The sequence below is a fragment of the Felis catus genome, chromosome E3, assembly GCF_018350175.1.
Source record: "Felis catus isolate Fca126 chromosome E3, F.catus_Fca126_mat1.0, whole genome shotgun sequence".
Classification (NCBI taxonomy): Eukaryota; Metazoa; Chordata; class Mammalia; order Carnivora; family Felidae; genus Felis; species Felis catus.
In genome coordinates, this window is record NC_058383.1 from 793,048 (window position 1) to 814,088 (window position 21,041).

Consider the following 21,041-nt stretch of genomic DNA (forward strand, 5'->3'; position numbering starts at 1 on the left):
CGCCCCGCCTCCGGGCGCGGCGCGCGATTGGCTGGCGTCCGCAAGGTCTCCTCTCGGGATCGAGTCTGGGCGGCGCGGACCAGGCCCGGGGCGGCAGCAGAGGCGCCCGGCGGAGGTGGCTGTGGCGCGAGGCAGGTGAGCTCCTGGGTGGGGGTGGAGGGCCGGGGCCCGGCGAGGCCGGCTGCGGGCACAGGACTGGGGCCAAGGCGTCCCTCAACGCGGGCGGGAGCGGCGGGCAGGCGGCGACCGGCGCGGGCCGAGCCTCGGGCGCCGCCTGGGCGGCCAACGGCCGCCGCCCCCTCCTCAGCCCCGAGCGTCCCCGCACCTGGCCCGGGTTCGGAGCAGGCCTGGCCCGGGGCGTCCCCTCCGCCCGACGTCAGTGGCGTGCTGGGGTCCCGGCGGGGCGCTGGGGACGCGTGCGCGTCCGAAAGCCTCTGTCGCCGCCGCCCCCCGCCCGCCCCGGGTGCTCCCGCCCCCCGCCCCGGGTACACCCGGGCGACCCCCCCCCCCCACGTATCGTGGATCCCCGCTCCCGCCCACACACCTGGGCGATCTGGCACCCTCGACCCCCCACACCCGTGCGCCCCCGACCCTCCTCACCCGCGTTGCCCCGACCCCAGCCCTCCCCCCACACACACACCCCCGGGCGCCCCCGTACCCCGCCTCCCCCCGCACCCGCCTCATTCGGGCGCCCCTTACCTCTGTCCCCCCTTTCACTCGTCCGGTTCCCGGCCTCGGGGTGCTCGGCCTCCCAGGAGTCCTGGGTTGGGTCGGGGGGGCCGCCCTGCGTGTCCGGCTCGGGACGCCCCCCTTTTCCTGCTCTGCGGCCCGCAGACAGAACGCACCTGTGCTGCCGGGCGGGGCCGTCACCCCACGTCGCAGTCGCGAGCCCCAGGCCCGGTCCCCGGTCCCCGGCCGCAGGGAACAACCGCCGGGGAGCCCGGTTGCTGCCGCGCTGCCGCTGTTGGTGGGCAGGGCTCCCCAGCGCCCCCCTCGCTCGGCTGCGTGCCCGGGCCCCTAACCCCACGTCGGAAAGGCTCGGCTCGGCTCGTGGGCGTTTTCTGAGCTTCCGGGGCTGCTGCCCAGGTGGGAGCTGCCCTGGGGCCTGGGTTTACAAGCCGTTTGTGCCCCCGGACGCCTCGGCCCAGAACCTTGGGTTTGGGTTTGTTTTCATCCATTTCGGTTTATACAGTTATTCCAAGTCGGGAAACTCATGATGCTTGGTTAGTTCTGGGGTATTTTCCCAGATTAGTTCCTCTGACAAGTTTCTCCTCTTTATCTTGTTTCAGTTTTCTTTTTTCTGTGTGTTTTAGAAATACTGTTACTTTGGCATTGGACCTCTTGGACCTTATTTCTACTCAGACATAAAATCTTTATCTTTCCCATTTTTTCCATTTTTGTCTTTCTGTTTCACCTTGTAGGCGATTTCCTCAATCTTCCCCTAACTCTTTTATTTGGCATTTTATTTTGGCCACCATATTTAACATTTTTTTCAATGTTTTATTTATTTTTGAGGGAGGGAGAAAGAGTGCAAGTGGGGGGGGGGGGTGGAGAGGGAGACACAGAATCCGAAGCAGGATCCAGGCTCTGAGTTGTCAGCACAGAGCCGGTCGTGGGGCTCGAACCCACGAACGGCAGGATCGTGACCTGGGCCGAAGTCAGACGCCCAACCGACTGAGCCACCCAGGCGCCCCTTGGCCAACATATTTTCAATTTCCCAGAGCTTTTTTCCTCTAAAACTTAGTGACACACTTACTTTGTAAATGTGGTAGCACCTCATCGTCTCCCTCTGTAACCTCAGCGTTTGCTCGCTTTGGTATATCTTGGCCGAAATGTTGGGTGATCCCGAAGAGAGTGGGGTCCCGCACGGTCCTTTGGAGGTTCTGTGCACCTGCTTTGGTCTTAGGGCTGTTGGCTGATAGCAGTTGGCTTTCGTATCTTTAGGTCCTTTTAATGGGCTTTTTATATTCTCAAAGAAGGGCTTTCCAGCCTCTCGCCTTGTTTTCAAAGTTGGCCGGAAGAGTGTGGCTGTGGCCTCCCAAAACTAGTAAGGAAGTGCTCACTCCTTTCCCTCTTCAGGAAGACATCCTGGAACTTGAGTTTTCCTCTTACCCTCTGGTGTAGAGAACCCTTGGTTTTTATCCTCCGGTCTTTTTTACGGGAAGGTAGGAAGGGACTTGACGCCTGGTAGCTAACTGCTACTTTTTTTTTTTTATTGTGGTAGGACGCTTAACACAGAATTTGCCACTTGAATCTGTACAGCTCAGTGGCATTGAGCGCCGTGCACAGTCGTCACCACTGTCTAGTTTCACAGCTGCTTGTTCTGCATCCTCCGGGGGAGCCCCCAACCCGGTAGCAGGCACATCCCTGCAGCCAACTGCTTCCGAGCTCTGGCGTCTGCTAATCTGTTTTCTGCCTACGGACTTGTGTATTCCGGATTTTTTATATACGCGGGTCCATCCGATATGTGATCTTTTGTGTCTGCTTTTTTGCCCTTAGCATACATATTTCAAGGTTTATCCGTGTTGTATAATGTGTCAGTACTTCGTGCCTCTTTATGCCTGCATAATATTCCACAGCACGAATGTACCACGTTTCCCATCCATTCATCAGTGAGTGGACATTTGAGTTGTTTTCATTTCTTATTATGAATGATGCTCCGGAGAATATTTGTACTCAAGTTTTTGTTTGAGTACTTGTTTTCAGTTTTCTGGGTATGTATCTAGGAGTGGAGTTGTTGGGTCATATGGTGGTTCTATTTAACGTGTAGAGGAACCACCAAACTGTTTTCCACAGTTGCTGCACCATTTTACATTGCCACCAACTCTGTGTAAGGGTTCCAGTCTCTCCATATCCTCTCCTGACTTGTAATCTTCTGTTTTTGCTTTGTTCTGTTTGTAATGGTCTTCCTAGTGGAGGTGAAGTGGGGTCTCATTTTGATTTGCATTTACCTAATGACTGATGAGCGTCTATTCACGTGCTGGTTGGCCATTTGTGTATCTTCCTTGGGTAAATGTGTGTTCAGTTTCTTTGCCGATTCTTTATCTTTTCTGGACGAAGTCCAGTTCATCCATTGTTTTTTGTTGTTGCTTATGTGTTTGGTGTCATATCTAAGAAACCATTTCAAATCCACGATCATGAAGATTTACCCCTATTTTTCACTTAAGAGTCTTAAAGTTTAAGGCATCTATGCCTTCCATTGATTTTGAGTAAATTTTTGTATGTGCTGTGAGGTGGGGGTCCAGCTTCATTCTTTTGCATGTGGATGTCCATTTGTCTTAGCATCACCGTTGAAAACTCTGTTCTTTGATTTGGTATCCTTGTAGAAAATCAGTTGACCATAAATGTATGGATGTATTTTCTGGGCTCTCAATTCTGTGCTGTTAGTCTACATATCTATCCTTATGCAAGGAACAACACTGGTTTGTGGTGCATTTTGAGATCGGGAAGTGGGAGTCCTTCAACTTTGTTATTCATTTTCAAGATTGTTTTTGGCTATTTGGGGGTCCATTGCAGTTCCATATGAAGTTAAAGATTAATTTTACTGTATTTGCAAAACCAGACCGTTGGGGTTTGATAGAGATTGCATTGAATCTGTAGATCTCTTAGGAGTGTGTTTCTGTGTTTCAAAATACTAACTCTTCCAGTCTAGGAACAAGGAATGTCTTTCCATGTATTTTTCTTCCATTCAGCAGTGTTTTGTAATTTACAGCGTACCACTCTTGTACTTTTTTGGTCAAATTTATTTCTAAATGTGTTGTTCTTTTTGATGCTGTTGTGAGAGGAATATTTTTCTTAATTTCATTTCCAGATCGCTCATTGTTAGTTTGTAGGAATACACTGATTTTTGTGTGTTGATTGTGTATCCTGCAACCTTGCTGAATTTGTTAGTTTTTATAGTTTTTTGTAAGTTTTTTAGGAGTTTCCATACATGAGACCATGTCATCTGTGAATGGAGATAGCGTTGCTTCTTCCTTTTCAATTTGATGCCTTTTGTTTCTTGTTCTTGCCCGATTGCTCTGGCTGGAGCTCCAGGACAATGTTGAATAGCAGTGGTGGAAGCGGGCATCCCTGTCTTGTTGATCTTAGGGGAGAGCTTTCAGTCTTTTACCATAGAGTATAACGTTAGCGGTGGGTTTAAGTAAATGCATTTTATCAGGTTGGGGAAATTCCCTTCCGTTCCTGGTTTGTTGAACATTTTTATCATGAAAGAATGTTGCGTTTTGACAAGTGCTTTTCCGGCATGATCACGTGGTTTTGTCTGACTGCTTCTTAAACAGACTTCCAGCGTTTGATTCTTCCTGTATTTTTGGTTCTTTTCTACACACTCACTTGTAGACGTACGCAGGTGCCACTGTCTTAACCATTTGGGGGTTCCATGGTGACAATCGCGTTCTTTCTCCATGTTCCTCATTGTAAGCTTATGATCCAGCTTTTTGTGGCATAGGTGTGTTTTCATTTATCCCTTTGCTTTCTAGTTTCCAGGTTCTTGCTATTAATTGTGTTCTCCTCCTTTGTTTTGCTCTGTGGATATATGCCTTTAGGAAGTATGCCTTTTTAGGAGGGGTGTGCCATCTTTGTTCAGTGCATCATTTAAAACATTTTTTTATTTTATATTTTGAGGAGAGAGAGCGTGTGTGTGCAAGCTGGGGAGAGTGCGTGTGTGCCCAATGAGCGATCTGGGCAGAAGGAGAGAGAGAGAGAGAGAGAGAGAGAGAGAGAGAGAATATCCCAAGCAGACTCCCCACTCCCAGCGTGGGGCTCAAGCCCACAACCCTGGGATCATGACCTGAGCCGAAATCAAGAGTCAGACATTCAACCAACCCAGCCACCCAGGTGCCCCCCCCACCCCCCCAGTGCACCATTTTAAACTGGAAATTCTTGGGTGACCTATTTTCAGAGAAAGCTGGCATTTGATGGAGTGTCTGCTCATAACCATTGTTTTCTGGTCTGAATTTATGATGGTCAGATGGTCTCCAGATTCTGAAAATAGAGCCAGTTTGAATTTGCTAACCGTATAAATGCCAGACGACATTTTTGAGAGAAGTGACGGGGGATGAAAGTTGCATCTTTCAGCTTTGCAGCTCCTGTCCTCACCTAAATACTTCAGGGTGAGGCAAGAGCCCAGGGAATTGCAGTGACCATGAGGCCCACTGCTGGTTCAGGTGCGGCGGTCTTGAGGACACCACAGGAAGGAGCGCCCACATCTGGGTTCACAGGGCGGGCAGGAACAAGACACTGATCGTGTCCCAGCAGGAGTGACGTGGGACCTGAGGTGCTGCTGCACCTCTCAGTGGAATAGCTGTGCCCATTCTCTGTCTTCCTCCCCTCGGAACTCACTGCTGTTAGGGCTGCTCGCCCCTCTGGATTTCGTGCGGAGGAGCGTAGACCTGCTGATGTGCGTGTGAAACCGGTTCACTTCCACTGGACCCAAATGAACAGGGTTGGCAGAGGGGAACTTCTGCTGCTTATGATGCGCTGTTTGTCATAATCGTATGTTGTAGTCGGTTCTACTTCATTAAGTAACTTGTGTGATTATTAGGCGGTCTTGCGGTTTGAATCACATCTGTAATTAACCATGCTTGTTATTTGGGCGTGTCGTCTTTGGTCTAGTCACACGGGCACTCAGTGATTGGTCACTGGTTGCAAATTTTCGTTGAAGAGGTAACTATGTGACAGATGCTTTCTGATGTTTGTGCAGAATGAAAGTGGGGGTCCCAGATGTAAGGAGTGGGGAGAACACTCAGTATAGATCAGCGATTCCCAGCAGGGGGGAGAAGCCTCTCTGGGCACTTGAGTAGCTTCAGAACACAGCGGTGCTTTGCCTGGGGGCTTTTTTAGTCCTTGTCTTTATTTTGTTTGATCTTCAATTAATGTTATTAGAAGATGTGAGCTATATCTAGAATATGGAAAACAGATCCGTTGGATGGTGTCTTCACTTGTTGCTTATGCTGCAAACCTTTTCACTACCAGAAGACCCTCATTTTTAGCCTGGTGCTTCACGGATGGGAGGACAGAGCATCAAAAGGGTCATTGAGAACTGTGTGCGTTAAGTGTTTACGTTCATGGCACAACTAAAATCCTATAATTGCTGTTGCCAATTACAGTTGGAAATAAAACAAAGCTGATACAGCTGTTTTGATCAGATGAGGAAACAGGAAAAGTGTTTTGAATGCATTGGGAAGAATGAGGTGGCCCAGGTATGCACGACCCTCCCTGTCCATGCACGTGTGTAGCTCTCGACCGTGGTTTTGCCAAGCACACTGATGAGCAGTGGAGAGACCACTGAGGGACTCGAGGATTTTCAGTCTAAAGGCACGCAGCAGTGAGTGCCCCACGGTGCAGACACCTACGAAGGGTTCATTGGCTCAGAGTTCAGGGTTGAGGTGGAGGGAAAGACCCATTAATAGGTAGTTATTACAGTTTCTGTCAAGTGAGGGCTGCTGGGGAGCACTAAAGCTAGCATCTAACTTGGACATGGGGGTTGGGAGCTCCAGGAGAGCTTTCTGGAGGCGGTGTCTCAGCTCTGAACTCCAAGGATGAGTAGAAGGTAGCCAGGAGCATTTGGGGTGGAAAGAGCCCAAGGGAATGAGGACGGGGAATCAGGAGGACATCCCAGACGAGGGAAGAGTGTAGGAACAGTGTGTAAATGGGATAAGGAGAGGAGGGTTGTCTTGAGTCCAGGCTTTCAGTGAGGCTGCCCTGTGGATTGCTGGCAGATGGAGAGGGGAAGTGGGGCGTCTGGGTGGAGGGTTCTGTGCATTCAGTCTCTTACGTCTTGTGTCTGGGTGCTAGGGAGCCATGGTGGCATGTGAAGGCAGTGAGGTGGTTGATCTTTTTGTAGACAGACCATTCTGGCAGTATTCTGGCTTGAGGGGGCAGGTCTAGAGGGCGGAACTAGTCAGCAGTGCTTGCCGGAAGCCAGCAGGAGATGGCAAGCAGGGGGAGCAGGACCGAAGAGGGGGTGAGCCACTGGAAGGAGAGAAGCAGGCTGGTGGGTGATCTGGACAGCCTGGATTTAGTTATGGCAGACCATCCTGATGGAAATGCTCAACACAAAGTAAAGTTGGATGCTTGCCTGACTTAGATACAAAGGAATTACGGGTTAGGTAAATCAAGTCAGAGTACTAGAATCCGTAACAGACTCTTCGTGTGTTCTTGGGTTGGGGGAGGCCTTTCTGAGCCCGATGGACATGAGAGTCAGGGAAGGACTGACAGCACAGCCCAGGTCACCGTAGGCCAGTTCATTGGCAAATGGGGACGTCCCAGGCCTGTGTGACGCATATGGTTGACATCCTATAAAACAGTAAGAAAAAAGCAGACCTCCCAGTTGGGTCTTCCTCCCGTGTCACAGTGGCCGCACGCGGTCCGAGCTCCCAGTGGCGGCGCCATCGGGCGTGGTGGAGCCTGGGAAAGGACGCCCAGTTGTTGCTTGTGGAAGTGACGCCTCGGGCAGGCCTGCTAACTGTGTTGGTTGTAAGGGGGTGTGGTGACTTCCGGGTGTGAAGCAACACAGTAAAGCTATGTTGTCGGTGCCCTGAGGTCTCAGATGAAGGACTGTCTATGTTAACATGTACAGATAAGTGGCTTGACTTTGGGCTTTTGCTGAAACGTCATGATAATCCCAATGTGAGAGGAAGCTGGCTTGTTATTTAAAAAGAGCCCTTATCATCAAGAGCCCTTATCATCAGGAGATGTAAGGGGTGCAGAGAAGCAATCACCTTCTCTACAAGCCCAGAGCTGTGTTGACGAAAACAAACCCATCAGCCTAGTCTCTTCCTGTGTCTTACATTCCTCGCCAAGAGAAACTTGCCTTGGCTGAAAACTATCTCTCAGTGCAGACTTGTTGCTGCTGATGGCTTTTATGGAGTCCTTCTACCCTGTGCCAGTCAACACGAGCAGGCTCGGGGCCGTCACTAGTCCACTCCTCGGGTGACACTCCCATTTGATGGCACCACTCAGGTGTAAGTGCACCGTCATTCCCCTTCGCTCTGGGGTCTCTCGGCTGAATTTCAGAGCCTGCTTCACAAATGAAGACCAGAAAAGCCTTTTTTTTTTTTTTTTTAATTGTACTTACTGGGTTAGTTGTTGAAATTACAAGACCAATACCTACTCTTTAAGAAAATTGTTGAGCAGAGCAGAAGAGTGTAAATGAAACGTGGAAGTCCCATTTTCTATAATTTTACCATTAAGTTTAGTGGTGTCTTCTACAAGTTTAAAAAACATTGAAATACGCGCGTGTGTGTGTGTGGGTGTGGATATAGACAGTATGTACATACACATAACATTTAGCATTCTGTGAGGGCCTTTCAAGTATTTTTGTGTTAGTCGTTTGTATCTGATTCACTATTTTATTTTTAACCTTTTTTTAGTTTTTAAATGTTTGTATTTGAGAGAGAGCACTAGTAAAGGAGGGGCAGAGAGAGAGGGAGACACAGAATCAGAAGGCTGAAGGCTCTGAACTGTCAGCACAGAGCCCTATAAGGGGCTCAAACTCACAAGCTGCGAGATCGTGACCTGAACCAAAGTCGGTTGCTTAACCTACTGAGCCACCCAGGCGCCCCTGATTCACTGTTTTAAATACCCAGTTCATTTTTAGGATTCTGAGTTAGTATGAATTATAGTATTTCATAAACTAACATTGTTCTATTTCTTAAGATAAAAACAGATGAATGCCAATTTCTAACCCAAATTATGATTTTTTATACTTTTACTTAGACTGCATTATGCTTTTTTTTTTTTAATCTGTAGACAGAAATAACTGGTGTTTTTATTAGTCTCTACATTATCTAATTTTAACAGGATTAAGATCTGAGCAGAACAGTTACATTAAGATTTAGTTCTAATTTTTAAAGACTCATTTTAGTTTGAAAAGCAATTCATATTTGCAGAGGACTTAACAAATGGAACACCCAGTTGCAGGGCAGCTGCCCTTTGAAAACAGAGCTCTGGGTGATTAAGGGCGGGTGAGGGTGGCGTTAGAACGCTTGTTAGGCGTGCATGCGCGTCCTGGGGCCACTGTGGGCCTGCCTTGTGCGGCAGGAGCCCTGTGCCGTCAGCACAGAACGTCCCTCTGGGACGGCTCTTGTGGCAGATGGCGGTGTCTGGAGCTGCGCCCAGAGCTGGGAGGAGAGTCTGTCACTGTCCCCTTTGATTCCTGCTGTCCCCGTGGACAGGTCATGGACGAGAGCCGCCGGTTCTGACCTTTGCCTTGGGGAGAGGGCCGCTTTGCACAGGGATGATGAGGTGGACCCACGGCAGGTTGTTTCTGGGGATTTCCGGTTGGAAAGCTGCACTGGTCTGTTCCGCTTGGGCTCGTTGAGTCTCAATCCACTTGACCTGTCCATCTCTGTAGACAGTGCTTTATACACCGTTACCAACTGGGTGGTGCAGTTGTGGTCTGTAGGGTGAGAGGAGGTTCTTGTCTCCAGTTTTTCTTTAGAACGGATAGCGTTTCCTAACAAATTATTGTGTGCTGATATTTCAGAGATATTAGTTTTTTCTGTCTCTGGCTTTGCCTTTTGCTTGAAGCTCTGTTTTCAACCTTGTGTGACTTGTAATTTTCATGATTTTTCAGGCATGTTTTCTGGATGGTTACTAGATTAGTATGGACATTCTAAATAGTAAAAATTCAAATTGTATGTGCTCATAGAACTAAAATTCATTCTTTTTAACATATATGTATTTAAATATATATATACAAATATATTTTAGAGAAAAAGAGAGTGAAAGTGTGCGTGAGCAGGGTATCGGGCAGAGGGAAGGAGAGAGAATCCCAAGCAGGCTCCATGCTCCCGCTTCCGCAACCCTGGGATGGTGACCTGAACCAAAATCAGGAATGGGATGCTCGACAGACTGAGCCACCCAGGTGCCTCAAGTTCATTCTTGGTTAAAGCATTGAAGAACAAAAACTAAGCTATATGTTTTCATCTCTATCATATGATATCAATAGAACCATATGTACTCAAGAGGCATTAAAGGAGAAGCATCGTATAACTTAAGAGTATCTTATATTTATTTATTGATTGATTGATTGATTGATTGGCTTCTTGCCCAGCGCAGAGCCCAGTGTGAGGCTCGAGGTCACAACCCTGAGATCAAGACCTCAGCTGAGATCAGGAGTCAGATACTTAACCGACTGAGCCACCCATGTGGCCCTTAACGGTAAAAAAATTTTTTTTAATCTGATTTTAGAAGCCTGCTAAGAACTGCATGTTTATAAAGATACTCAGTTCCTTAGGTTTGTAGCCAAAGTTCAGCCTAAACAGAGGACCTGTCCTTTGCCTGTGTGTGCTGACTTGCATGCTGTCTTAGCCACTCGGCAACCAAGAGCAAGGGAGACACTTGGGGTGATGTAGGGGCGTACTCCTTCCCGCTTGCCCAGGACGCTCTTGGCCCTCTGTCCCCTGAGCTTAGAAAGCTGCCCCTTCTGAAGAGGCTTCTCTTAGTAGGGCAGAGGAGGCCCCTCCTGCACTGTGGGGCTCTTACCCAAGCCCCCTCGTGCAAATCTGCCAGGCGGGACAGCCTGGGGGAGTCCTGCCCTGGGGCTCTGGCCCTGCAGATGGGGCCTGATAAGGCCCTATTAGTCAGCAAAGGACGCTTTGAGAAGGGAGCAGCCTGGAAGGGACTGGGGAAATGAGGGCAGTGGAGCCTGGACCGTGTCCCTCTTTGTAGCACATCTGTTTGCAAAATGTCGACCTCAAATTCTTTCCAGGGTTTTCTGATGTCATTGAAGACGTTTCCAGTCCGCTTTTTCACCTACTGTTCGTGTGATTTCCCTTGGGTCTCAGGCTGAGCCTGGTGGGGGCAGGGCTGCGGCACAGTAGGAAGATTAAGGTTACGTGTGGACTTGACTTAGCGATGGAAATGGAAGCTGGGAACAGCATTTGGAAAATGCTTAGCACTTAGGTTTAGTTATCAGTGGGTCTAGTATCAGAATTGCTGCTTTGCTGTTACGCGTTCCTATCCGCTTCTGGGAGAGGGCTGGCCTCACCTCCGGGCTGGAGCTGTCCGAGCTGCCCGGTCGACTTTGTGTTTTATTTAGGCTGGGGGTTGAGTGCATCTTCCACCTCTAGAGTTGCTAACTGAAGAAAAACAATCTGGTTTTTAAAAGGTTTAAAATACAGGCCATCTAACTTTATTCTACAAAATACTAAAGCTAGTATCTGAGTGTTTGTCATGGTCACTGCCTTACGTGCATTATTTCATTTAATCCTTTCTGCTTTAGGGGCGCCTGGGTGTCTCAGTCAGTTGGGCGTCCGACTTCGGTTCAGGTCATGATCTCACAGTTCGTGGCTTCGAGCGCCGCGTCGGGCTCTGTGCTGACAGCACAGAGCCTGGAGCCTGCTTTGGATTCTGTGTCTCCCTCTCTCTCTGACCCAACCCCATTTGTGCACTCGCGCGCTCTCTCTCTCAAAAATAAAAAAAATTAAAATCCTTTCCACTTGATTTCATTTTCATTCTGTAATTATTTTTAATGCTCACATTTAATGAAGGGAACTGAGGAATAATTTCAGTGTTCTGAAGCCATCGTACGATCTGTTTGAGAGGGAGGGAAAGAAGGAAAGAGTGGGGTCGATGGAGGGAAGGACCCAGATAAGTCTAGTAACATTAACCATCACCTCCAGTAGTTCTGTTCTGCAGTGAGCTTGGGAGAGGGCCGGAATCACCCCCCCCCCCCCCCGAGACTGACCAGTGCTGCCTCCTCGCACGTTCTGCTGTGCAGGAGTTTGACCCTCGTGTGCTTCTCCAGGGAGAAGTGGTTTTCTGGGCTGTGGAGTAAGCAGTGGCAAAAACACCTCCCTGGGCCACGGGTCTGATTAAGCCGGGGCCAGATACTGTGTAGAGTTTTAGACTTAGGTGCATCTCACTGAAAAGCATGAGGTGAAATTCACGTGATTATAGGAGTGGGTGGGAAAAGGTCCCACTTAGTGGTGAGCGACCACACCCTCACCCTCGTGCGGTCGTAGCCGTAGCCGGTGAGCCGTGAGCATCCTGGTGTGTCCTCCACCGTCCCCTCCTGTCTTTGCTCCAGAGCCAGGCTGCCGGCTGTTCCTAGAGCCTGGCGTCTGTCCACACTGGCACCCTCTTGAGGGTGTCGTGTTCGGGCATTTTGTTACGTTTGTATCTCCTCTCATCAGACGTTTCACCCAGAGTCAGCCAGCGGGTCTGCTGCTCCCCAGGTTCCCTGTCCCCTTTCTCACCTGTCGGATTTTTGACACCCTCTGCTGGAATCCTGTCATTCCTAGGATTCCTGCCACAGGCAGTAGCTGTGCGTGGTTCTGGGCTTGAAATTATTTCAGCGACAAGAAATTAAATTTATTTGCAAGTTGTGTCACAAGGCCTACGTTAAACCTGGCTACAGGTGGGATGGCTCTCAGCTTTGTCGTCGGGCTCGTCGAGTGGTTCAAAGTGGTGGTAGCTGGTCGTCCACCCCTGTTAGCTTCTGAAAACACCATTTGTCGCGCATTAGAAATTAGTGTAGTTCTTGTAGTGGGGTAAAAATGTGAGAACATGTAAATGTAACTTTTCAAGTAAGGCTGTGAGTTCTTGCCTATGCCCTCGCCAGGGCCCGGAACTGCCGCCTCTGTGCTGAGTCACAGGCTGGAGCCCCTTCGGCCCTCAGTGGCCTTGTCAGGGGGAGAGCCGCCCCTGCTCCACGCTTGGAGCCTCCCACGTGTCAGCCGCCAGCCACCGCAGTCAGCCAGTGGGGCCGAGCCCGAGCTGGGACCGAGCCCAGATCTGCAGGCCTCCGCCCCTGTTCTCAGCTGGATGCTCTCATGTCTGTGCGTCCTGATCTCTGAGGTGACTGTTCAAGTACTTGCCTGGGGCGGGGGGGGCGTCTGCCGTTCGTGTTTGTCACACTGATTTCTGTAAACTCCGGGGAAACGTAAACCAACCCAAGACTCCGTTCACTGAGGATGTATCAAATACCAACTGTAGCACAGTTGGTGGAAATTAATGATGATGGTAACTTGACACTGAGGTTTAATAATGTCAGTAGAGCAGGTATTGGAGAATGTTAGGGTGAAAGGTCACTGGGAATGAAGTTGGAAAGTTTGGGTTTTGTTAATCATTGAGTAAGAGGGAATAAAAAAGTTAGTCCGTTTCCACCCTGGAGAGTGAGAACAACTATGGGGTATTTATATAAGCCTTTCATGGTTGCTTAGTAAGTTCCTGGTAAAGTTGGGGTAGTCAGAAGCCGCGGTTACGCTGCGGGGCGTGGCTTGCGATCCGCACCGGCAGGGGAGCCAGGCAGGTGAGCCACACTCGGAGGGCTGTGGGGACAAGGCCGCCTGGCTGTGCCCTCCTGCCGCGCCCGAGCCGGACTCTGGCCTGGACTCCCACGTGGGCCGGAGGCGACTCTAGGAGGTCGGGCGGGGGAACGCGTCGTGGACCGGCACGCTGTAAGTGGCCAGAGGTCATTTGTCTGTAGCCCGAGGGTTAAGTGCGCGTTTAGAGGGCCAAATAACGTGTTTGTTCTGTGGGCCAGTAGACCGAGTCCCTGAGAAGCTCTGAAGAGTGTTGAAAAGTTTTTTACATGCAGGAGTTTTGTGTGTTTGTTGACATTAGTAGGCACAGTACAATTTTTATAACATAAACAATGCTTTTTATTTCTGTGGTTCTTAATCCTTTAAAGAATATTTGGATTGTTAGAAAATGATGTGAATTGAAGTACTTTTGGTTTGGTTTATAGGAGACGGTCATTTACACATAAGTATTTTTTGTCCAGGCTGGTCTGTATTTTTAGTTTTGTCTTCCTTAGATTTTTCAACAATGGGTTATGATTCACATTACTACTATGAGGTGTGTTTTTTGTTTTTTGTTTTTTGTTTTTAATTTGGAGTGTGTGTGGGTGTGTGGTGAGTGTGTGTGTGAGAGAGAATATTTTTAGCCAGAGGAAAGTTTGAGTCATTCCAGGGAAATTTAGATGACAATCTGAAAAACAGCGTGCTCAAAACGTGTTTTTAAGATTTTATTTTTTATTATTTATTATTTTTTTGAAAGTGGGCTCTGCGCTGACAGCAGAGGGCCTGATGTGGGGCTCGAATGCGATGAACCTCGAGATCATGATCTGAGCTTAAGTCCGTCGCTCAACCGACTGAGCCACCCAGGTGCCCCTTAAGATTTTACTTTTAAGTAATCTCTACACCCAATGTGGGGCTCAAACTTACGGCCCCAAGATCAAGAGTCGCATGCTCTACTGACTGAGCCAGTCAGGTGCCCTAAAACTATTTAATTAAAAAAAAAAAAAGTTCTTTTGGGGAAAAATAAAAGTGTAAGCCGTGCCTTGAGCTCGTGTGTCGATCAGCCTGCAGTTTTCTGGTTCTGAGGTGCTTGGAAAAGCGTCAGCATCTGTGATAAGTGTCTGACCGGGGACTAAGGATCCCTTCTATTTTTTTTTTTTAGGTAGTTTGTTTTGTTTTGTTTTCCTTTTTCAGTAATCTCTACGCCCAGCGTGGGACTCAAGCTCACAACCCTGAGATCAAGAGTCGCATGCTCTTCCAACTGAGCCAGCCAGGTGCCCCAAGAATCCCATCTATTTTAGTTAATAACAACGAATACTTGCTACATAAGAAAGAGAACATTTTGACACCTTTAAGAATTTAAAAATACATTTTGAAAAGGGTCTGAGTCACTTTCTGTATTCTTCTGAAAGTGCCCCAATTTTCGTAACTATAAGTGAGTTGATCTCGGGTTTCCCCTTTTACTCCCAGGGTATGTTGCTGTAGGAAACTACGCCTAACATAAGGGTTTGTAGCGATGAGAAGATTTTGTCTCCTTTGTCTAAAAAATAAAAAACAAAGAACGACTAGCTTTGTTTTACTAAAATCTCGGTGGTGACGTTTTGGTCACCGACTATGTGCCGTGGGTTGGCTGTGACAGACAGCACTTCTCTGTGTTTCTACCCTCCTAACACCCTGCGTTGCTTTCTCCCCCACCTTCTGCAGTATGAGACCGTGACCATGGACTTTTCTCGGCTCCACATGTACACCCCTCCTCAGTGTGCGCCCGAGAACACTGGCTACACGTACGCACTCAGGTGAGCGTGCCTGCGTTCCGTCGCCCTCCCGGTCGCCTCCTGCCCCTGAATGCCGTGGATTTGTGGGCGCTTCTTGCTGCTTGCAGCCACACGCTGTCTTCTGAAAGTGAAAATTTCTACGGAGTTTATATCATACTATGGCTTTGCAAAACTGCTAAACTGACATGGAAATTGTGAGGTGGTTTTGAAAACCGAACATTTCTGATGACTCAGGGATGAGTCATTGCAAATGTACTGCTGTTTCGGACCCCGCCCAAGTGGCTGTGGTCTCTAGAATAAACCTTTGTGGTTATGGGTAGGGTTTTGTGATTTATACCGATGGCCGGGTATTTTAAAGTTAGTAGAAATAACCTGGAAAATGATTTGCCTTTGAGAGGAGGTATCCTAAACGGAATTTTGATGAAGCCCGAGGTTTGAAGAACACGGCTTTTCTCAGATGCGAGGTTTTCAGTTTTTATTCTGACATGATACTGAAGTTCACGGCTAAGTCTAAGAGTTGCTGAGTAGCCCTTTGCATGTCTAGTTCACCAGGTAGGAGTGATTATTAAGATGGATTATAAAATATGGGATTGTGCCAAAGGAAAATACGCTACTGGGCGGGTTAGGGTTTGGCAGGTAGGAAAGCTGTTGTGGGGGTCCCTGGGGGGCTCAGTGGCTTAAGTGTCCACCTTCAGCTCAGGTCGTGATCTCGTGGTTCACGGGTTCGAGCCGCACGTCAGGCTCTGTGCTGACAGCTTGGAGCCAGGCGCCTGCTTGGGATTCTGAGTCTCCCCCTCTCTCTGCCCCTCCCCTGCTCGTGCTCTGTCTCTGTCTCTCTCTCAAAAATAAACATTTAAAAATTTTTTTTAAAAAGGAAAAACACCTGTTGTGTTCTGGAAAGACCTTTAAGGCACACGAGGAAAATGCTCATGTAATTTTTTTCAATGACTTCTCTTCTAAAAGAGAAAAATATAATTTAAAACTTAAGAAAATCGGAAGGTATTTTAACAAAGATGTTTTTGTTTCTTCATTTGAGAGTGAGTGCCTGAGCAGAGCAGAGGCGGGGGGGTGGGGGGAGAGAGGGCGCATGCACCAGGGAGTATCATAAGCAGGCTCCATGCTCAGCACGGAGCCCAACGTGGGGCTCAATCCCACGAAATCAAGAGTCAGATGCTCAGACGACTGCGCCACTGAGGCGCCCTTGGCAAAGATGTTTTTGCAGCGTTTTTAACTGTTTTTTAACAGTGTTAGTCAAACGTCACATTGAATGATTGCGTTTTTATTCACGATTCTAGATCATTGACTGTTTTTGTCAAAAGTTCTGAAATATGTTAGAACAAAGGGAGTGGGCCAACTCAAAACTGTTCCTTGTTCTGTATTGTGGAGCATAAAAATAATTACTCTCGGTTAATTATTTTTAGCTTTTATAATCTATTTTAAATACAGTTTTTTAAAAATGCACACGTGTGGGTCTCTGCACCGGGAAAGTCGCCCGGCTAATTTCAGTGCACGCGGCCCTCCTCCAGTGAGATGTGGGCATAGACGCGGAAGTGTGGGCGGACCGAAGTGGCAGAGGCGGCCGGTGTGCTTGGTGCACCGTGCTGGGAACTTAGACTTGGAGGGCACTAGGAACCCGGCAAGGGCGTTAAGCTGGGAGCCGCGTGACCAGGCTTGTGCTTGGAGGGACTGCAGCCTGCAGGGGTGGGTAGGGCGGGTGGGGGCGGCCGGAGACCATGGCGGGCCCGAGGTGTGACGCTGTGGTGGCCTGTACAAGGGGCCCGGCCCAGCTTGGGCGGCTGGGGTGGAGATGAAGGAGGGGAGGGCGGGGACAGCGGGGCGGTCTGTGGCTGGTGGGTTCTGGTCTGGGCAGCCGCGTGTAGTGCAGGACCGGGTGGCGGGTCACGAGGCGAGTGTCCGGCGGTCGTGCTGGGTGGAGCCCACGGCTGAGGCCCCGCGGCCCCCGGGGCGGCGGGAGGGGACCTGCCCCTGCCTGTTTGTCTCTGGTCTTTCCACTTGCGTCACCGCTGTGTTCCCCCGTCTTTGAAACCTGCCTGTGCCACCCGGCTCTACCGGAAGCCACCTGACCTCACTGCATGTCCCTCCCTCCCCCGTCCTGAGCCCCACTTTGACGCATGCGCCCCACGGCTACCTGGGCTGGTCCTTCCCCTCAGTTCTGGGGACTCTGCACCCCGGCCCACGGCTGTCTGGCCCCGCCCCGATCTTCCCCCTTAGCCCCTGAGTACCCACCTGGAGGGTCCGCCACCATCCTGGTCGGTCCGTTTGTTTAACTGAAATGTTTTCCTGCTGTGGAGACTGTTAGGTGAAAGTCAGGGGTGGTGGTGGTAATAATCCCCTGTGCCTCCTCCCACCTTCTGCTGTTTGGCGCTGGGCCCCTTCCCTCCCTCGCTCTCTGGTGGATTGTTCTGAAGCAAATCTTCACAAGATGCTTATTTATTTATTTATTTATTTATTTATTTATTTATTTATTTATTTATTTATGTTTATTTTTTGAGAGAGAGCGAGCATGAGCACGAGTGGGGGAGGGGCAGAGAGAGAAAGGGAGACACAGAATCCCAAGCGGGCTCCAGGCTCCAAGCTGTCACCGCAGAACCCGATGCGGGACTCGAACCCACGATGTGTGAGATCATGACCTGAGCGGAAGTCGGGCGCTTAATCGACTAAGCCACCCAGGCACCCCTAAAAGATATTTTAAAAACATGGGGCGCCTGGGTGGCTCAGTCGGTTAAGCCTCCGAGTTCGGCTCAGGTCATGATCTCGCGGTCCGTGAGTTCGAGCGCCGCCTCAGGCTCTGTGCTGACCGCTCAGAGCCTGGAGCCTGTTTCAGATTCTGTGTCTCCCTCTCTCTCTGCCCCTCCCCTGTTCATGCTCTGTCTCTCCCTGTCTCAAAAATAAATAAAACGTTAAAAATAATTAAAAAAAAAAAAGATATTTTAAAAACAACTAGCCAAAATACAAGTATCACACCAAAAAGCCCCTGGTAACTTAAAACAACCCCTGATATCTCTGTAATACACCAGACAGTAGGTGCTCCAATTTACCAGATCCTCAGTTTTGCTTGAAGTGAGCCTAACCAGGATTTTCCCATAGTACCTATTTGCTTCCTGTGAGACGGTGGTTAGATGCGGAGGTTCGATCAGTCCCAGGTTTTGTTTGTTGGCATGACTGCTCACTTCCTTCCTGTTGAGGGTGTGCGGAGGCTGCCCAGTGCTGGCGGCTGGGCCACACCACCGCTGAGGAGCCCCCACAGCCCCCCACACGATGGGGATGCAGCCACAGGGACACTGCTTGGGCAAGAGGCAGACTTTCCCAGAAGCCCATCGAGACCCACTGTCCCCACCACCTCACCCCCGCCCCCTGACACACACACAAACCAGAGGAGGAGACCCAGGTCAGGTGGCAGCCCGTGCCCCGGAGGCCGGCAGCCTGGAAAAGTCCGTGTCTGACCGTGTCAGCCTCCCATAAGTGCGCCGCAGTCTCTGCCACGGAAACCAAGAGAGCAGAGTATTTCGAGAAGGTGGGTCCCGTGCCAAAGTGGTGGGACTGGGACACGGGCCGTGAATTCAGCCCCGTGGGAGGCCATGGGCAGAGGCAGCAGCAACGGGGGCAGGAGTCGGAATGAAACGGGTTGAGTGAGTGTAGACAACTCTTACAACAAGCGTGGCTGGTTGGGAGGAGAAAGGGCCCGGCTCTGTTTAGGGTCGTTTTTCTCCACCGTGGGGACAGGTGAGTGTCTAGGTGCTGATGGTTGGGCACCACAGGGAGTTTGAAGAGTTCGGAGAGAGAAGAGGTACCAGATGGAGAAGGTCTTCTGGAGAGTGGGAGAGATCCGGTCCAGAGTGCACAGGTGGGCGTTAGGGTGGCACGTCTGCTGTGGTCGGAAGGAGGAGGAAGGGCCGTCTGAACGTGGGTCCTTCATAGGCTCCCCTGAGAGGAGTCAGCAGTTCTCTGGTGTGGCTGGTTTGCTGAGGAGCCAGAGGAGGAGGTGAGGCGGGAGGGAGGAGGCCTGTCGGGGCAGGGGTGGCACCCGAGCGCCACTGGTGCAGAGGGCCATGGGCTCGGGGGCGTGCAGCCGTCGGCACCATCCAGGGGCACAGCTGGGACCGAAGCACCGACAGGGCAGGGGAGTCGCAGGGTGGGGGATTGGAGCCCCGGGCGAAGCTGAGGGACCGCATTGGTGGAGGATCCCGGCCGGTGGGTGACGAAGGGTCAGGGGTCAGATGGGCGGCCACTGGGGTCACACACCCAGGTCAGCAGAACTCGGACCCGTGGAGGTTTGGTCAGATTCCTAGAATTGCCCCCTTGTGGGCCTTGCTTTGCCCACTCACCCCTGCCCAGTGGCCGAACTGCTCATTTATGACCACTTAGCTCCGCGCGGCTCTGGCGGGAGGCAGGACCACCTGCCCCGTGGCGCTGCCCTGTTTTGCGCCTTGTGGCTGCCACGTGTCCATATTTTCCAGCTTTCAATGGTGGTAGATTTTTTCCTGGCCTTTTAATTAAACGTGCATCTGAGCTTGGGTGGCTCAGTCGGTTGAGTGTCTGACTTCGACTCGGGTCATGGTCTCACGGTTCGTGGGTTCAAGCCCCATGTCGGGGTCTGTGCTGACAGCTCAGAGCCTGGAGCCTGTTTCAGATTCTGTGTCTTCGTCTGCTCCTACCCCACTCATGCTCTCTCTCTCACAAATAAATAAAGATTAAAAAAAGTTTTTTAAGTGCATCTAAGTAACATATTTTTAAAACAACATTTGATTGATGAAGGAACAGAGCTAAAAGCTGCTCTGAAGGATTCAGTCTGTTATTTTCTTTGGGGTCTTTCTGGCGTCTCCTTTTCTATCCTAGTATTAGAATAAAGTACCTTAACAGCACACTTGCTAGGGTGGGTCCCCGGACTACAGCATTGACAGAGGTGTGGGTACCAAATGCATTAGACGAGCGTCCCTGGGTGTGCGTCCCTGGGTGTGACCAGACAGGTGGGTCCAGACTGAAAGGACCCATTGCCCCACTTGGTCTCAGCCCCAAAGGTTCCCACTGTTAACAGTTTGAAGAGAACTTTCCAGGTCTCTATGACTTTACCTACCTCTGTATGTATGAGAATACGTGCTTCTGGGTTTTTTTATGGGGTTCTTTTGTTTTTTAAGTAAGCTTTAGGCCTGACGTGGGGCTTGAACTCAGTGACCCTGAGAGCAAGAGTCTCATGCTCTACTGACCCCATGTGGTTCTGTTTTATAGTTGGTTTTAACAGAAATAAGATGATAGTAGGATATTTTCCTTTAACAGTGTATGCAGATCTTTCATGATTTTTAACAGCCTCACAGTGTTCTAGAATTCGGACGTATCCCAGTTTATTGAACCATTCCCCTGCTGATGGACAGTTCCTATCGTCTGCCGTTGTAATATTCTTGTACTTCCTTCTGCTCGGGGTCTTTCTAATGACACTAACAGGGATCTGGGACACCCTCTGCTGGCAGAGGCACCCCAGGTTCTGTGTTGGAAAGCCGGGACCCCTTCCACACAGTACAGTATTGTAGTGTCCCCACGTTGGAGCCCCCGGGGCCCGTGGGGTGGGCTGGGAGGTGGAGGTCTGTGCACGTTGGCCGCTTGCTTGCTTCCACACGTTTCTGTCGTGGCCTAGCTTGACCACTCAGAGACACACCTGGTCTAATACGTTTATCGTAAACGTGATCCTGAAAATATTTTTCTAATAAAACATAAGGCTAAAATGCCCTTAGCCTTCTTGGTTTCCTTGAGAGACTCCTGGTTCCTGCTGAGTTTTAGACCCTCTGCCCAGTCTGCTCTCCCAGGCAGGAGTGGTTTTCCCTTGGCCTCCTGGATGCCTCCTTGTGGGTTAATATTTCTTGATTTAGAAAAAGTTGCTAACGACACAGAAGAATGTATCTTTTGATTTAAGATGATTCCATGGAAGGGTATTGAAGTGACTTTGTCATGAGCTTGTCTCTGGCTTTATGGTGAGTTAGACGCAAAGTGGCTTTACGGTTCAGCG

The 21,041-nt window shown here is 50.0% G+C and overlaps 1 protein-coding gene across 19 annotated transcripts in view; it reads left to right on the forward strand.

Moving 5' to 3' along the window:
• The window catches only part of SUN1 (Sad1 and UNC84 domain containing 1), a 53,302-nt gene continuing 32,261 nt past the window's right edge, over positions 1–21,041 (forward strand). For 11 of the 19 annotated variants that reach the window (XM_019820310.2, XM_019820312.2, XM_045047765.1 and 8 more), the window contains exon 1: positions 14,952–15,043. In XM_019820310.2, the coding sequence (XP_019675869.2) occupies positions 14,967–15,043 (77 nt within the window). In that variant the 5' untranslated portion in view covers positions 14,952–14,966. Of the gene's footprint in view, positions 136–12,785; positions 12,805–13,381; positions 13,407–14,951; positions 15,044–21,041 lie in introns of those variants that run through there. The other 8 variants (XM_045047761.1, XM_045047762.1, XM_019820309.2 and 5 more) reach the window with 4 other exon arrangements.